This window comes from Balaenoptera ricei, chromosome 16, assembly GCF_028023285.1.
Source record: "Balaenoptera ricei isolate mBalRic1 chromosome 16, mBalRic1.hap2, whole genome shotgun sequence".
Classification (NCBI taxonomy): Eukaryota; Metazoa; Chordata; class Mammalia; order Artiodactyla; family Balaenopteridae; genus Balaenoptera; species Balaenoptera ricei.
The window spans coordinates 31,190,794-31,209,777 of record NC_082654.1 but is presented as its reverse complement, the minus strand read 5'-3'; the positions used below and the strand labels follow the sequence as shown (position 1 = coordinate 31,209,777).

At 37.6% G+C, this 18,984-nt stretch overlaps 1 protein-coding gene across 4 annotated transcripts in view; it reads right to left on the bottom strand.

Annotated features, from left to right (window-relative positions):
* The window catches only part of ARHGAP19 (Rho GTPase activating protein 19), a 55,760-nt gene extending 37,119 nt beyond the window's left edge, over positions 1-18,641 (bottom strand). For 3 of the 4 annotated variants that reach the window (XM_059900992.1, XM_059900993.1, XM_059900995.1), the window contains exon 1: positions 18,571-18,641. In XM_059900992.1, coding sequence (XP_059756975.1) covers positions 18,571-18,626 — 56 coding nt within the window. In that variant the 5' untranslated portion in view covers positions 18,627-18,641. Of the gene's footprint in view, positions 1-2,056; positions 2,086-18,570 lie in introns of those variants that run through there. The other variant, XM_059900994.1, reaches the window with a different exon arrangement.
* Between the last annotated feature and the right edge of the window lie 343 nt (positions 18,642-18,984).

Genomic DNA, 18,984 nt, shown 5'->3' with positions numbered 1-18,984 from the left:
TCTAAGTCCAAACTTTGCTCAGACAGGTTCTTCCTCTCTAAGGCACTTGAAAAAATTCTGTATTTTGCTTCTAATTTCACTCTTCTATCACTGAGTAATACTCAGCAGATATGTTCTGTTGGCCCCTGATCTTAGCTGGTTTTCCACTCCTAAATTATTTGGGCTATACTTCTAGCAAAGCTCCCCTGACTCTCAGAAATATTTTCTTCCCTATTGTTTTCTAATTTTAACATGTTACATATAAGAACTGTATTATTCCATCTCTTGTAGCAGACACATCACCACTTGTTTGTATCCATTATCAATCATCTCTAATGGCTTATTCTAATTTTCATTATATAAACAGCCATCTATTATACAACCAATGAGTAAATATAACACAAGCCAGAAAGGACAAGTCATCACATCTGTCAGGCAAAGCTGAAATCCACCTGATTCAATCAAACATTCCCACAATAAAAACAATCACAACTTAAAAGTTTCCACAACACCCTAGGTACCAAAGCACTGTTCCAGGAAAAATGATATCTCTAAACATTAAATATAACTAATCTTTAACACACTTTGCCAATACTACATGGATCTTTTTTTTTTTTTCTGGCCACACCACATGGCATGTGGGATCTTAGTTCCCCTGCAGTGGAAGCACGGAGTCTTAACCACTGGACCGCCAGGGAAGTCCTACGTGGATCACTTTTAATATGGTATAATGAAAACAAGGCATGGGTAAATTTCAAAGTTCATCTCTACTTCCTTGAAAAGTTATCACGTAATTTTAATCAACAGCCCAAATCTTCAGTTGGTGGCTACTAAATTTCTTTTCTCTAAAATGATAACATAAGAATTTACATAAAAATTAAAAATTATGAATGTGTATTCTCAAGCCAAAAAGTCATTAAAGAAAGAGAACTTAAAATGCTGTTTCCTCAACCTTTTTATACACTAAGGTTATTTTTCCTGTATAATTTTTCCTGTATAATCATTGGCAAATGATTATAATACAAGCCAAATAAAATCAAAAGCAATTTCATCCTAAGCATTGACAAAGCCTTTTTTTTTAATGTCAGCTTATTTTAGTCAAGAAATAAGAGTCAATAGACAACTATTACTTATAATCACTGCCAGTGAGAAATTACTACTCTACTGAGAGAGCCAGAAAATCATGAAATGGGTTAGCACTGAAAAGAGTCTTATAATTTATCAGATCTAAGCTTTTATGGATGTCACATCCCTTTTAATTCTGAAAAACAGAATTCAGATCAAATTAATTCTAACATATAAATGTACATGAATAGCATCCATTATATTCCTAAAGTAGAAACACATACATACATATAACCTCCAGATCTTTAGTTTCTTAATATCCAGAGCAAGACTCAGTTGAGATTCCAAAACTTATATCACAGTTGACCTTCAGGCACTAAACTGGATCAAATAGACAAGTAGAAAGGAGACGGAAGCACAAAACCCTACTACATCGTTTCTCAACAGAATCCTTTCCACCTTGCGGTCTGCTCCCTCCTAAATAGGTAGAATAGGTAGGAGAATAAATAAGTTCAAGGCTGCCCCTACCTATTCACAAGGGACACAAGAAAGAGATACCTTAGGAGTCCTAATACACAAGTAACAAACAAGCAATCTCAGTTTCTTTTCCCCTTCTGCTTTTTCTCCCCTTCCTTCCCATAATCATTCATTTTTGTTTTGTCTCACTTTAATTTCTTTAATCTAGTTCTTTTTTTTCTCTTTCCTCTTCTTCACTTTTTCTGAGTGGAGCATGTGGTAAGACAAAAAGTAAGGGAGAGAAATGGTTTAAAAAAAGGAAGTAAAATGGAAGATAAGAGATGGAAAAGACAGATACAGTAGGTTATGTTTTTAAATTATCCCCATATCACAAAGTCCGCTAATCTCTTTCCATGGAATATATAGTACCACAATATAAAGCTGAGAATATCACAGAACATGGTCAAGAACTTAAGAGAAGTTCCTCCTCTACAGTATCTAATTTTAAAACAAACTCTAAGTTTGTTCAAGTTTAAGAAAAAAATTAATTTCTTACATAAGTGCTGAAAGCTTCTGATGAGGCATTGGTAGATCGAAGAGACAGGAAAAACGCTTTCTCCTTGTTTGTTGTAACAAAGAAACCTTCCTTTCCCTGCCCCATCACAGCCTACACAAATTCCAGACATGTTAGAGGACACAAGGGCACATTATGGGGCCTGAAAGGCAGTACTTATTAGGACTCTAACCACTCATCTGCAAGTAGGAACAAAACAGAAATTAAAAACTGGACCAAGTTAACTGTATTTGCCAACATATAGATGAAACGCAAGAGTAGTCTCCCATCACACTGAAAGTTGTATTAGACAAAACAATCACACAATATAAACAGTATAAGGACAAGCAGTTTTATAATATAAAAGGAAGGGTGATCCCTACCTCACATCATACACAAAAAATAAATTCCAGACAGAATAAGGATCTAAATATGAAAAGCCAAATTTTTTTTATTAATTTTTATTAATTTTTATTGGAGTATAGTTGCTTTACAATGTTGTATTAGTTTCTGCTGTACAGCAAAGTGAACCAGTTATACATATACATATATCCATTCTTTTTTAGATTCCCTTCCAAAAAAGTCAAACTTTAAAAAGAATAAATTAATGAGGCAGAAGAAAGATTTCTTAAACATGACATAAAATGCACAATCCACAAAGAAAAGATTGAAACATTTAACTACATTAAAATTTTAAATGTCTGTTCAACAAATAACATTATAAACAAAGTTCTCAAAAAATGAAGTCACAGTGCCTCTGGAGAGAGGAACTGGATGAAAGAACAGGAGTGGGAGAGAAACTTTTCACTGTATGCTTTTTTGTATTTTCTGGATTTTTGACTCATGTGAACATACTATCCATTCATAATAAATAAATAACAAATAAATGTAAAACTTTAAAAGTAATAATAAAAGACAAACCATAAACTGAAAAAAACACTTGTTATGCATATAAAAGGATTAGTATTCAGAATTTATCAGTATACCTAAAATTTATAAGAAAAATACACTCAAAGAAAATTAGTCAAAAGATATAACCAAGTAATTCATAGAAGAGGGGTCTAAATGACTAAAAAACATGAAGAGAATCTTAACTTTAGAAGTTATCAGGGTAAGAAAAATTGAAAAATGGTATCTTTCCCCACCCATCATTTTGGCATAAACTATCAAATTCAGGCTATATCTTCTTATTCTTAGTTTGCTAAGGGTTATTTATTTATTATCATGAGTCTGTGCTTAATTTTATCAAAATTTTTTGACAATCAAATAATTTTTCTCCTTTATTTTGTTTATGTAGTGAATGACACTGATTAATGTTAAACCAACTGGGCATTTCTAGAATAAACCCAATATTGTAATGATGTATTATCATTTTTATATATTACCAAATTTAGTTTGCTAATAGTTTGTTTAGGTTTCTCCATTTATGTTCATAAGTGAGATTATCATGGAATTGTCCTTTCTTATATTGTCTTCATTAGGTTTTGTATCAAGGTTGTGCTGGCCTTACAATGTGAGTCCGGGAGTGTGTCCTATTTTTCTGTTTTGTTTTTTTTTCTTCTGTTTTCTGAAAAAGTTTATGTGTCATTTCTTCTTTAAATGTTTGATGGAATTGGCTGATGAAGCCAACTGGACTTAGAGTTTTCTTTGTAAGGTTTTTAATTATATATACGCAATTTATTTTGTGTTACAGAACTATTCAAATTTTCTATTTCTTCTTGTATTAATTTTGGTAAGCCATATATGTCTAGGGATTTGTCTATTTCACATAAATATTCAAACTTTACTGCATAAACTTGTTCATAATATCCTCTTAGGAACTTTTTAATGTGTCCAGGTTCTGTAGTGATGTCCTCCTCCTTGTTCCTGATATTGGTAATTTACGTTTCCTCTCTTTTTTAATTTATGAATCTTATTAGAGATTTATCAATTTTTATTAGCTTTGTCAAGGTTCCAGCTTTTGGTTTTACTGAACTCCTCTATTACATGTTTGTTGTTTATTTCACTAATTTCTGCTCTTATCTTTATTACTTCCTTTCTTCTTTACTGGATTCAGGATAAGGTGGCACTGCAAATCGGTGGGGAATGAATGACTTTTTCACGAAATGGTGCGGGGACACGTGGACATCTATAGGGGGAAAAAATGAAAATTGACACCTATGTCACTATACACAAGGTCAATTCCAGGTGAATTATAGATCTAAAGGTGAACAACAAAACAATAAGCCTACTAGAAGGTAATATAGAAAAATATATTATTGAACTCAGGGTGGGGAAATAATTTTTAAATAACACATAAAAAATATTAACCAAAAAGAAAAAGATCAATACAATTGACTTCATTAAAATGAGAACTTGTGTTTATCAAAAGACACCATTAAGAAAGTGAAAAAGAGTGGGAAAATATATCTACAATACATACAGCAAAAAAAAAGGCTCATATCCTGAATATATGTAGACTTCATATTAATCAATAAGAAAAAATAAATAGCCTAATAGAAAAACAAGCATGAGATTTCCATAAAATCTCATTTGAAAAACTACTCAATATCATTAGACATCAAGGAACTGCAAATGAAAAAACAATGACAGGGCTTCCCTGGTGGCGCAGTGGCTAAGAATCCGCCTGCCAATGCAGGGGACACGGGTTCGAGCCCTGGTCCAGGAAGATCCCACATGCAGTGGAGTAACTAAGCCCGTGGGCCACAACTACTGAAGCCTGCACGCCTAGAGCCCATGCTCTGCAACAAGAGAAACCACCGCAATGAGAAGCACTGCAAAGAAGAGTAGCTCCCACTCGCCGCAACTAGAGAAAGCCCGCACGCAGCAACAAAGACCCAACGCAGCCAAAAATTAATTAATTAATTAATTAATTATTTTTTAAAAAGACAAAAAATATAGTGTTTAGAGATACAGTCTCCAATTTACAATGGTTCAACTTACGATTTTTCAACTTTATGATGGTGTGAAAGCAATATGCATTCAGTAGAAACCGTACTTCAAATTTTGAATTTTGATCTTTTCCCGGGCTAGCGATATGTAGTACAATACTCTCTCGTGATGCTGGACAGCAACCATTCTGTACCCATACAACCACTGTTTTTTCACTTTCAGTAGAGTAGTCAATAAACTACATGAGATATTCAACACTTTATTACAAAATAGGCTTTGTGTTAAATGATTCTGACCAGTTACAGGCTAATGTAAGTGGTCTGAGCATGTTTAAGGTAGGCTAGGCTAAGCTATCATGTTCAGTAGGTTAGGTGTATTAAATGCATTTTCGACTCCATCATAAATCAAGGAAGATCTGTACTTGCTTAAGTAGCAAAATTGTAAAGAGAAGCAAAGATGTATTTACCATTCAGGATAATGGCTACCGTTGGGGGTTAGTGATTATGAGGAGGCCAGAGGCCATAAGGGGAGTTTCTAGGGTGCTAGCACTGTTTTTGCAATAAAGTATTCAGCTGGGGGAAAGGGGAGTGGTTCATTTGAGGTAAATCTGGAAAACGTTAACGTTTGTTGAAGCTGGGTGTTAGAAAGAGTATTGATTATATTATTACTTGTATGTATAACCAACATCCTTCATGACAAATTTTTTTAAGAAACCAAGTAGTTTTGACCTAAGTCTTGCTACAACTTGATGTAAATATCACAGAAAATCAAAGTACAGTATATACTAAAGGTTAATTTCCTCATCATAAAGGTTTTTGCATAAATGTCTAGAACCAGGAGAATTAGTAGTTAAGTATACAGGCATACAGAAATAGCAAGGACTCCAGTATTTAAATGCATATACTAGGCAACTATCCCAAAGAGTAATAGAGGCAAGACCTACCCCTCAAAAAGGATATTTTTTATTACCTATAGTCTGCAATGATTACTTTTACCACTAGATGGAACTCTACATGTAAGGTGATATGCTTAGTGAAAGGACTGGAAACAAAATTCACAGCTGAAAAATCAATTACATAAAAATGAAATGCAGGTGCTTTTGAGGCATGTTGAACCCATGAATCTGCAAAATTCAAGGCAGTGGGAGGAAAAAAAAAAAAAAACCTGTATCCTGCAGATGTATCTTTTGGCTGACTACTACCAAAACTACATACCCACAAAACTAAATGTTTCCTCCCTAGTGAATTGCTTAACTTGATTTGTTCTCCAAGAACCACAATCTTGGCAACATCTATCAAAATATGAGCTATATGTAAAGTTGTCTAAACCTGACTTACCACCCTGAGAGAAGTATGCACTCTCTTACTACTTTTTCAACCTCTGGCTCTGAAACATGGCTTTAAATGTGTCACTTTATTGGACAGCTGTTAGATATGAATAATACAAGTATTAAAGAAGAGGCTATTATTCTTCCCTTTTTCTACATGCCAAAGTTAAACTGGTATTATGAAAGTTGTACATAAAAAGAAAGGATAAAAGTAGGCCCCGTGTGTCCAAGCTGGCAGGGTTTTTATAACAGAAACAGTTTAAAATTGATGAGTAGTACCACAGTTTTTCAGGAAATAATATCCAATTTCTTAAACAAAAATTTTGAAACACTTGCATCCCAAGATCTGCCCTTAAGAGTAGCTGTCCAAGGTTTTGTAATATGGACCTCTTATCACTAATTTAGACTCCAATCATCTACAAAAAATATATTTGGGGCTTCCCTGGTGGCGCAGTGTTTAAGAATCTGCCTGCCAATGCAGGGGACACAGGTTCGAGCCCTGGCCCGGGAAGATCCCACATGCCGTGGAGCAACTAAGCCCATGCACCACAACTACTGAGCCTGCGCTCTAGAGCCCACAAGCCACAACTACTGAGCCCGCATGCCACAACTACTGAAGCCTGCGCGCCTAGAGCCCATGCTCCGCAATGAGAAGCCACGACAATGAGGAGCCCCGCGCACTGCAACATAGAGTAGCCCCCTACTCACCGCAACTAGAGAAAGCCCGTGCACAGCAACAAAGACCCAACACAGACAAAAATAAAAACAAATAAATTAAAAAAAAAAAAAAAATATATATATATATATATATATATATATATATATATATTTGGCCCCTATATTTATTTGATCCCAACTTGAACTAATTTCAGACTACTAGAGCAACTTGATCTGAATGAAAGTGGCAGATGAAGGAATTCCTGATTGCTTACCCTCTTAACCTAAACATTCTGGAAACATGATCAAGATTTTGCCCTGTGAAATGACGATGGAAAGTTCTCAGTCAAGAAGGCTAATTATTCTTCCTCTGAGCACCAATAAAACAAGTTTATTAACATATATTCAACTTGTCAATTTTTATCCCTTTGGGTGTCACAAGAATTAGTATTAATTCTGTTGCTGCCACCTCCCTTACTTTTTCTCCCCCAGGCTGGTGTACAATTGGAAGAAAGTTTACTTGTGTTAGAAAAGTAACAGCAAAATTCCCTATTCATTTGGAGAAAGTTCTATAGGATGCTTCACTGACAACACAGTGTCTCTCGTATCATTATCTTAAAGCTGTTTACCCCTCAAAAAAGTATAGTCAAAGCTTCAGGAGACTATCTTTTCCTACAGACTTTAAATGCCATGAGCCTCAGGCAATTAAAACCAAAGTATTTGTACCTATGATCAGATTAGGTTCCAAAAGACTACTTCTAAATCCACTTGTTCCGAAGTCCAGAGTGATATTAATACTATCCTAGAGACAGCTACTGCTTTTGCTCTGGCATATGACTTGTTCGTATCTATACAACTTCACATATTGAAAATTCTTAAGAGCTTTAATCTCTTAGTCAGTATCCTACGAAACTAATCGTAAGTCTCTTCATCAACCATCATAAGAAGGTGAACTGCTTTTCTGAGGCACATGTTAGCCAAACAAGAAATCACAGCCACTCACATGTCATTTAAATTCCAACTAACCGTGATCTACTGAGTGCTTTATAATTTTAAGAAACTGTAAAGTACAGGAACAAGAAACTAAACTAAGTCTCTGGCATCCAGAAGCTTAAAATTCACTAAACACTACAAGATACTATTTTTTTTCCACTATGTCTGTTTTCAAAAATACAAGTGGTCAATTACAGGTGCAATTAGCACATGGACACCCAGAAGGCCCCATGAGATGACTTTAAAAATTGGGTTGTGAACAATTTTTCTTTTATTGCATTTGCACATAAATGTTAGTCTTTTAAGTGTCATTATTTTAAACAGATCTTGGGCATTTGCTAAAACTCCTTTGAAATTGGAAGCAATTATGAGACTTTTTTCACTGTAGTAAATCTTAAGCAACCACCACTTTGGGGAAACACAATACACTTTCCCACTCAGCACTGTGAGTGACACCAACTGTTGACATGATGAGATACTGAAAAGACGGATTCTAATATATGAGATTTTATGGTGCATGAAGTATACAATACATTTGAAATGAAATTTTTACAATTTAAATATTCCAATTTCTTTTCAACACTTTTATTTCTTAACACCTAAAAAGAATCTATTGTGTCAGTTAAAATATTTATGCTTTAATAAATTTAGGCTTTATCCTCTGTACAATTTTTTTTTTTTTTTTTTTTTTTGCTGAGTGCAGGCTTTCTCTAGTTGTGGTGCGTGGGTCTCTCACTGCGGTGGCTTCTCTTGTTGCAGAGCACAGGCTCTAGGTGCACAGGCTTCAGTAGTTGTGGCTTGCAGGTACCAAAGCACAGGCTCAGTAGTTGTGGCGCACGGGCTTAGTCGCTCCACAGCATTGGGATCTTCCCGGACCAGGGCTCAAACTCTTGTCCCCTGCATTTGCAGGCGGATTCTTAACCACTGTGCCACCAGGGAATCCCCCCTCTGTACAATCTTAATATACATACCCTGGGTTCAAATTTTCAATGAAAGTTTAACACAATGACATAACTGTATGTTTCACATTGGTGTACTTATTTTTAATATTCAAAAGCCATGTTTATTCGATGAAAAACACGGATTGAAAAATGATTGATCTCTTGCTTAGGGTCATCCTAACAAATGAAGCAGACTGAACAGAAGATCTAATTAAGGAGAGCTTGGTCACAAGGACAGCAGCCACAAAATGACCTGACCAAAAGAAAAAAAATAACGTAGACCTTGTTACTTGAGTGAAGAAACTATTAGCACAACCAATGCAGGGATTGTAGGGATTCCAAAATTCAGAAAACTTTAAAATGCTAAATAGACTTAAGCATACAAAAGCTAGCCATATTTCAAAGGGCTTATTATAGTGCATGTAGTGTTCTCTGATTAAAGTTTGACTTTCTTAGAGAGCAGAAAGTGTTTGATAATAACGTCAAGAATGTTACTAAATGATATTCCTGTACACTTTCTTGGTTTCTCATCTTCCCCTAATTGTTAGTTTCCTGTTATTTGGTGAGTTTTTCTTTGGTGTCATTGTTTTTACTTACTTGGTTTTATCCTTGTAATTGTGTTCAGCATAAAAATAAAACAAGTGAAGAACTTCATTATATAATCCCAATGTCATTCTTTAGTTACAATTCCTAAATTAATGAGGTTCCCCCCTCCCCAAAGGTATAAGTAAAACACATGTAGCAATTGTAGCTGTCATAGCGCATGCAATTACAAATTTAATATTAAGAACCACGCACGTGGTTTCTATATTTCATTCATGAATTTTTTTTCTCTTTTCATTGATACTGATAGAACCCAACTGAGACATCTCTATCTCTAAATGGACGACATATTATTTTAAAGCGTGTCAAATAATGTTTTACTTCTTTATTATAACACGTTTCAGAAACTTGGACAAAGATCAACCAAAACATTTTAATTTTCTATGGTGAAAAATGAATGGAGCAAAAAAAGAAAATTAGGATAATATAATCAGGAACATTTTTGAAATACATGTAGCTTTACATGGTATGTTGGACAATATTTTCTGTTGAAGTGGAGAAAGTTTATCTGTTACAGCTTGGCTCAGATCATTATCGTATTTTGTAATCTTACTGAGTCCCAAGAAATTTGTTTTATGCTATGTAATATACCCTGGTCAGTAAGCAAAAGAAATAAGGCCCAAACTTAATTAAACTTATATGCCTAATCTATATACCTTTAAAGGAAGCATCTCATTTTCATACTTATGAGTATACATAATATTTTAATTACATATTAATTCTTCTAAAGCTTAAGGGTTAATAAATACTACAGCATAACAAAACTCAGCTGGCAGGAGATTGAATTTTTCTGTGATTCTAACTGTTTCATTCTTGCAATAACAAAAAACTGGTGTCTAGCTTTCAGGTAATAGTTCAGCTTGACAAATCATCTGTATTTAATTTAATAACTGATATTGTTATTTATGTTTTCATCTGATTATCTTAAAAGCTGTGGCTTTATACAGTGTTATAGTTTGATACTAACACATTTCCCATTATAAAATGTACTGTCATTAACTCACTCCATATTTAAATAATTATTTATAAGGTAAATCGCAAAACTTGTGAGCTTCTGACAAACTCACTCTTTTTTTACCCATCACTATAGTTTTATACTTAACTACAGAAAAGAACAATGGTTTTCCTACAAGATTTTAAGTAGTAGCTAAAGACTGTAACACGAAATATGATACAAGATCATTAACTGCCAAATGCATGGTACAGCCAATGAAAGCTCTAAGAATTCAGAGTTAGGAGAGAATCTTTCACCCTTATACAAGAGTTGAAATTTGAGGTAGGTCTTAAAGATGAGAAGGGTTTGACAGTGGAGGAAAAAAAAAAAAAGATAAGTAGTACTTAATTAAAGCGCTTTTTTGTTTGGTTTTTTATTTGGTAGGTTTTTAGGAAACATAAAATGCTTTCTCCACACATTAGTGGCAAGCCCTTTTCAAAACGTAACTTGAAGCAAAGGAGGGTGCACAGGGGAGTTATGAAGATGGGTGTAGTGGACAACTGCTGTTTGAACTTCCCACATCTGTTTTCCCGTTTCCCCTTGAGCAACAACCTCTTCCGATCCTTTAATCTATGTAGTTTGGTGGGCTGACCCTACTCCCTGGCCACCAGTGTGAGCACAGGACCCAAGCTCACCTCATGGAAACATTTTATCCTCCTCACTGATTCAGACAAAGGCCCACAAGTCAAACCAGGACAAAAAGACTCAATTCCAAGATTCTTGCTAGATGCTAAGATTGCTAACCAGATGGAAGATTGAAGCTGTTGGTGGTCCATTTCTGCCACCTTTTCTGAAGAACCTGCCCTTTTATAAAGCAAATACAGAGATCAGATCTAAGAGAGCAAAAAGCAGATGCCTGGGACACTGAGATTTGAGATCTTCAATACAGATTAAGCTGTGCTTGATCTACGCCCTGGACTTTTGTTTCCTGAGCTAAGCAGTGTCTCTTTGTGCTTAAGCTAGTCTGTTTCTGTCACGTATGACTGAAAGAGCCCTAACACACAGAGATGTGTAAGAGTGTCTGCCCACAGTTCGAGCCCTCCTTTCCATGCTTCCACCTCCAGAGGACAGAGCGGGCTTCTTGAGTACTCTGCCTCCCTCCTCCTCCTCTGGAGCCTCGATTCTCCAAGATCAGTCTTGCAGGCTTCATCACCGCTGCCTCCAAAGCCTGGCCCTGCGGCCGTGGCTGGCAGCCTCTACTAGTAAGTCACCCTCTCTTCTTCATATTTTCCTTTTTAAATTTCTGTCTTTTCTCTTGCTCTTCTCCCTTCCACACCATTTTTCCAATGCTTCCTAGTTTTTCACAAGCCAGTCCTGGTTTTTCTTACAAATTGGAACTTCTTTTCAGCCAAATCACAGCACATAGCATGCAGCCTTTGGTTCTTCAAGTGGATTCATTTCAGCTGTTTTCACTGTTCCACGTTACTCAAAGATTCTTTAAAAAAAAAAAAAAATCAGAGCTTCCCTGGTGGCGCAGTGGTTGAGAGTCTGCCTGCCAATGCAGGGGACACGGGTTCGAGCCCTGGTCTGGGAAGATCCCACATGCCGCAGAGCGGCTGGGCCCATGAGCCACAATTACTGAGCCTGCGCGTCTGGAGCCTGTGCTCCGCAACAAGAGAGGCCGCGATGGTGAGAGGCCCGCGCACCGTGATGAAGAGTGGCCCCTGCTTGCCACAACTAGAGAGGGCCCTCGGACAGAAACGAAGACCCAACACAGCCATTAATAAAATAAATAAATAAAATAAACACAGAATAATCATTTAAAAAAAAATCATAAAACTTCCAAGCTTAATGCTGTTATGCCAAATTCAGAGCTAAATTCTGGATAAGAGGGTATTACTCCAACTGATAATTACAACTGAAAGCTACCCTGGTGCAAAAGATCCATGTGCAATACCCAATCCTAGAACTAGACCAAAAAAAATTACTGTACGTTAGACCTTGGCAGAAATGTAGTAACTCTTTTAAAATTATATATATTTCCCATCATTACAAACACCAATTTCTAAAACCTCATATAACTACATGCCAGTAACTCCAAGTAAAAAGATATGAAAAGTTAAAGTAGCTTGCTCAAAGGCACATATGGCTTTAACTGAGGGAAAAGTATCAATAAACAACGTACCTGCTGGGATCTTTGCATATTTGAAATTGCAAAGACCAATAAGGTAATACTATATATCTTAGACATCAGCCTGCCTCAAAAAAATAAAATCAGATAAATTATATTTAACCTAATAACTACTGTTTAACAGTCTTGCTTCAGGCTCTTCACTCCAGAAAACTGTCATTCCATTTGGAATGCATATAGACCTTTACAAGCTTACACACAAATAAGTTTGTCCGAGCAAATTTAAGCACCAATCACCTTCTTGTCCTCTGACTTGTTTCTGTCCCTCCTCATTCATTCAGATCCTACACACCACCTCATACTTTTCTATAGAACAGACTTATGCAGTGTTGAATCAAAGGGAAGCTAGGAACTTGGAGATATGATTCTCCATGTGCCAGTTATCAATTTATTGCCTCTCACCCATCATTGCCTACTCTGCAAAAATGGAGCCGGAGACTTTTAAGTGTATTTCCTTTTCCAGCTGGCACAACGTTAAGCATTATGAATAAAGAACACTGCAGAGACAGTGTAGGAGGCAGGGCCTTTCCCTTTCCGGTTCCAGGCTGCTCGTCTAGGCAAGCTCCTGCAGCGTGCACAACTTCTCCACTGATAGACTCCAGTTTACAGAAGCCAGCAGCACCCACAAGCCAGTTGCTTCCCCCCAAGACACCTCCCTATTAACAGCTTTCCGCAGTGTTCTCTGCCATTCTGTGAGCCACAGCCATGCCTTCTCCAACAAGGTGGGATCTCTGCCCTAGGGTACCTCTTCTTAGTACATTCTATCTCAGCCCTATGGATTACAGTGGATTCTTTTCTTTTTTTCAGCTTTATCAAGCTATAATTGGCAGACAAAGTTATAAGATATTTAAAGTGTACAACATGACGACTTGGTATACATAGCTGATTCTGATTTCTCCCATTTGTATATTGCTTAGAGATCTCTTTACTTCTTATTAGCCAATCCCTTGTTACTCCAATCCCCTGTTATAATCAATAATTCTTTATACTAAACTTTCTTTGTTCAAATTACTGTATAGTTTCTGTGTCCTAGTTGAACCCTGACTGATATAGCAGGTAAAAACTAGCAAAACATCAGCACAAAATAGATGGGCTCTGGCATTTCTAGAAACAACCCATTCTAAAAGATGGTTAATAAAATGTAATTAAAAGGGTTCACTCCAGGTAGCCAGAGGGTATCTTCAGGAAGAAAGTACTGATAAGTGCTGATTTAAAAAAAAAAAAAAGGGGGGAACTTCCCTGGTGGCTCAGTGGTTAAGAATCCACCTGCCAATGCAGGGGACACGGGTAAGAGTACTAGTCCGGGAAAATCCCACATGCCATGGAGCAACGAAGCCTGTGTGCCACAACTACTGAGCCTGCACTCTAGAGCCCGTGAGCCACAACTACTGAAGCTCGTGCACCACAGCTACTGAGCCCACGTGCCACAACTACTGAAGCCTGCGCACCTAGAGCCCGTGCTCCACAACAAGAGAAGCCACCACAATGAGAAGCCCGCACACCACAATGAAGAGTAGCCCCCGCACGTCGCAACTAGAGAAAGCCCGTGCGCAGCAACGAAGACCCAATGCAGCCAAAAATAAAATTTAAAAAAAAAGAAGAAGAAGAAAGCAATAATCTAATCAATCAGCTGTAATGTGTCTCTTTCAAGGATAAAATGGGAAAACCTGACATACATATCAGGTATATTCTTTTTTTTTTATTGACGTATACTTGATTTACAATGTTTCAGGTGTACAGCAAAGTGATTTAGCCATATATATACATATATATATATGTATATATACTCTTTTCCAGATTCTTTTCCATTATAGGTTATTAGAAGATATTGAACATAGTTCCCTGTGCTATACAGTAGGTCCTTGTTGGTTATCTATTTTATATATAGTAGTGTGTATCTGTTCATCCCAAACTCCTAATTTATCCCTCTCCCCCATCCTTGCCTTTCCCCTTTGGTAACCATAAGTTTGTTTTCTATGTCTATAAGTCTATTTCTGTTTTGTAAGTAAGTTCATTTATATTCTTCATGCAAATTACCTAAATTGCCTTTATCGATTGGCTTGTAAGCCTGAATAGAGTCAGTCCCCAAATCCATCTAACGGATAAAATAGTTTCTGGACTTGCAATAACAAAAAAGACTGCCACTCTCTGAGGACTTCCACACAACCATCCAGCAACCTCCCTCTTTTGCACTGTTTAATCTCACAAACTCTACAGCTAAAGGTTAGAGGCAAAGAAAGGTAGGCCACTGACCAGTTTATACAGATTAACTTTAAAATTCTATTTTCTTCTTCCCCCCTCCTTCTACCAAGACTGGCCTTGTCTATAAATATAATGGTCAAACTCTCTAAGCCAGATAACTGATAAAAATGTAAAATAAAAAGATTCAGATTCAAGAAAGACCCCTGAAGAATCTATTCCTCATTACCGTTCATAGAATTTGACAGTACAAATAAAAAACTGGATTCAGGGAGGTCCCTGGTGGTCCAGTGGTTAGTTAGGACTTGGCACTCTCACGGCCGTGGCGCCAGGTTCAATGCCTGGTCAAGGAAAAGACAATTCTTCCTAAGATCAATAGGTTCCATCTATCACTTTTCTCAAAGGACCACACAGCTGTCTTATAAGAGAAAGAACAATATAACAAAAAAGACTTCAGGAAATCTACAGTGTAGGTAAATCAGCAGGATACAGGACACTGTCCCCATCTTCAGGCACCTTCCTTATCCTCCAAAAACATTTCCAAAATGGGATGTAAGTATCCCGAAGTCTGTTCCAAAGCTCCCTAAGTTCCATGGGCAGGCTTGGGCTCCAAAACTTAGACGCTGCTGGCATATTAACTGTCTCCAGCTTTTCACAAATGCTATCACTTAGGCGGCTTGCTCTGCCTCCCTCCACCCCTATATGTTCCCGTTTGCTTTTTCTGGTTCACAGTGGGTTTCTTTTTTTCCAGTGAACATTGAGGTTAGAAGCCTGTGACTCTTTGTTATCAATTTCCCCTCTTCATCTAATAATAGTTAGTACTTTCTTTTTATGTCGTTTTTCAACTCAAAAAGTACTGAGCTGTATTTCCCTACTGCCAATTGTGTGGGGAGGTGGCTATATTTCTTTTCCTGCTTTAGCTTTTCCTTTTTCTCTCTTTGGCCCTTAGGAGTCTCTATTATTTTTATACCACTATGGGTAGAGTGGACACCTTCTATTTGTGGATTCTCCTTATTATTAGGTGCAGGCTTAAAATAATAATGAAGAAATAGAAATAGAAAGCTAGACAGTTCTGAACAGATGATCATATATTCTCCAACACGCAAATATGTGTTGATCTGTGCAAATCAGACAACTCTTTCCTCCTCTTTATGGAATACAAGGGGCCACACCACCAACAGAACATTAGAAAGGTTAATATCTGCAGAACATAAAATAATTTGCATGGCACTTATCACCACAAGGTAATACTTTATATCTTAAAAATGACAAAAACTGTTATTCATTCATTATTGACCACCTAGACAAAGCTAACTGTTGGGAATACGTAATAAAAATATACGTGTCCCGCCCTAAAAAGCTTTAGAAAACTCAATTTCTCTTTTACAATATGAACAGTTTCAGGTTCAGATAAGATTCTGGGAATATCTACTGATCATGTAACTAATACTATAGCCCAAAATTTAAATTCAAACAGCAACATCCTTTAAAGAAATTCAAACAGTTCCCACTACAGAATGGTATTTTGTCTTCAGATTTTCATCACAATTCAAGATTTTAGAGCAGGCTGAGGGATGATCTAATCAAATTTATCAACCCCCTCTATGGTTTCTGGGCAAAAAAAACGATGAACCATTTATAGGCAGCTCCAAGAGGGAAAACCTCTTCCCTATAAAATAGTAAATAACACATTCAACCACTCCCATCTCTGCTAAGGAGGGACTCCAGTGCCCACTCACAAACCCAGCTTTCCAAGATTTGGAATCTCCTATTCAGTATAAACAGCACCAACAGACACAAAGCCAAAGCACCAGGGCAATGTAAATAAGCTCACTCTACTGAATTCTAATATACATTTACTCAATTAAGACAACTGAGGTCTCAAAGCTGGGGTAAGACCACCTGGAAATTCTTTCTAGGAGAAGCTAAATTTCAGTGTGCCTGCTTAGGAGAAAACACTCTAGAAATAAAGTAATGATTTCCTAAACTGCAGATCCCTCTGATCTGGTCTTTAGTTGTTCTACTAGGAGAAAGAAAACCTATTACGTTTGAAGTGGTTATTATCTACTAGGCTCAACGCTAAGAGCTTTAAAAGGATTGTCTGATTTAATTCTGACATTCTCTGGAATAGACATCATTATGTCCATTTACAGATGAAGAAACTGAAGCTGAGAGAAGTTTAAAAATTGGCCCAAGTATTTTATTCTTTTTGGTGCTACTGTAAATATGATTCTTTTCCTAATATCCTTTACAGATAGTTCATTCTATCTGTATATAAACACAACTGATTTTTGTAGGTTGATTTTGTACCCTGCAACTTAAACTTGTTTATTTCTAACAGTTTTTTTGTTAGTGTCTTAAGGGTTTTCTATATATAAAATCATGTTGGGACTTCCCTGGTGGTCCAGTGGTTAAGAATCCGCCTTCCAATGCAGGGGACTCGGGTTCAATCCCTGGCTGGGGAACTAAGATCCCACATGCTGTGGGGCAACTAAGCCAGCGTGCAGCAACTACTGAGCCCGCGCGCCACACCTAGAGCGCCCGCATGCCGCAATAAAAACAAGAACAAAAGACAAGTGTTGGTGAGGATGGGGAGAAATTGCAACATTTGTATACTGTTGGTAGGAAAGCAAAATAGGGCAGTGGTATAGCAAATAGTATGGAGGTTCCTCAAAAAAATTAAAACTAGAACTACCATATGATCCAGCAATCTCACTTCTGTGTATTTATCCAAAATCGCTGAAATCAAGATCTCACAGAAAAAAAAAAAAAAAAGATCTCAAAGAATTATTAGCACTCTCACGTTCACTGAGGCATAATTAACAATAGCCAAGATGTGGAAACAACCTAAAAGTCCATGAACATACGAACAGACAAGCAAAATGTAGTATACACATAGAATGGAATATTACTCGCCTTTAGAAAAGAAAATTCTGCAATATGTGACAACATGGATGAACCTTGAGGACATTATGCTAACTGAAATAAGACAGTTGCAGAAAGACAACTGATTCCACTTATATGAGGTATTCACTTACATGAGGTATCTAAAATAATCAAATTCACGAACTAAATAGTGGAATGGGGGTTGCCAGCAGCTGGAAGAGGAGGAATGGGGAGTTACTAATTAACAGGCATAAAGTTCCAGTTAAGCAAAATGAACAAGCTCTTGAGATCTGCTGTACAACACTGTACCTATAGTCAACAGTACTTATTGTACTCTTAAAATTGTACCAACAGGGTAGATCTCATGTTAAGTGTTTTTACTACAATAAAATTTTTTTAATGTTTAACTGGCCCAAGGACTCAAACCCATTTCCAACTGACACTCAAATCTGTGCTCCGACTTAACCACATAAACTGCCTCGGAAGAGATGAAAAAGTACTGACAGCGTTCTCTTTCCGCGCTGTTAGACGTTAGGAAATTCGCTTAACAGCTCTGGGCTTGAGTTTCCTCACCATCAAGATGAGTCTCAGCGCAAAGGCAGGCAGCGCTGCCACCACCAACTGGTCGGTTTGCAGCCAACGCCGCTGGTAGTCCCCCAACGGGCATCAGCAGGACCAAGCGGGGGCCCAGCTGGAGCCCAGCGCCGCGGCTGGAGCCCAGCGCCGCGGCCGGACCACCGCGCCTCAGCTCCCGCAGGCGCGAAGATGAGAAACGCCGCGGGAGAAAGAAACAAAGCCCGGCCCCGCTGGGTCACCGTGACCCGGGGGAAGGGCATCAGTACGACCAGCCCACGGCCTCGTTTCCAAGGCAGCTGGACCAAGAGCTCGTCTCACCTCCGGCCAGATTCGCCGGCTGGCACCTCCCCTTCACTCTGCGCCTCAGTCGCCATCTTAGTCAGTAAACTTCTTTCACCACCCTCAACCCCGCCCCCGCCCCCCTGCCTTTGGATTGGCTAAGGTGTTTTCCCGTCTTTTACACGATTGGATGACTTGACCGGCCCTCCTCAACCTAAACAGCTTCATGATATTATAGGTCTATTCAAATAACTAACCGTCCTTGGTCGCCCCCAGTCTTCGCGGAAAAAAAGGAGGGGGGAACCCAGCCCCGAGGCCTGCCGGGAGTTGTAGTTTCTCATTTTGATTAACCCTTCGGATTCCACCGACTTTTAGGTTCAGGTCAGAAATAACAAGCCAATGCTCAAATTTTGTACTGATGTATAAAACTCAGAATTACAGATCTGTTGAACT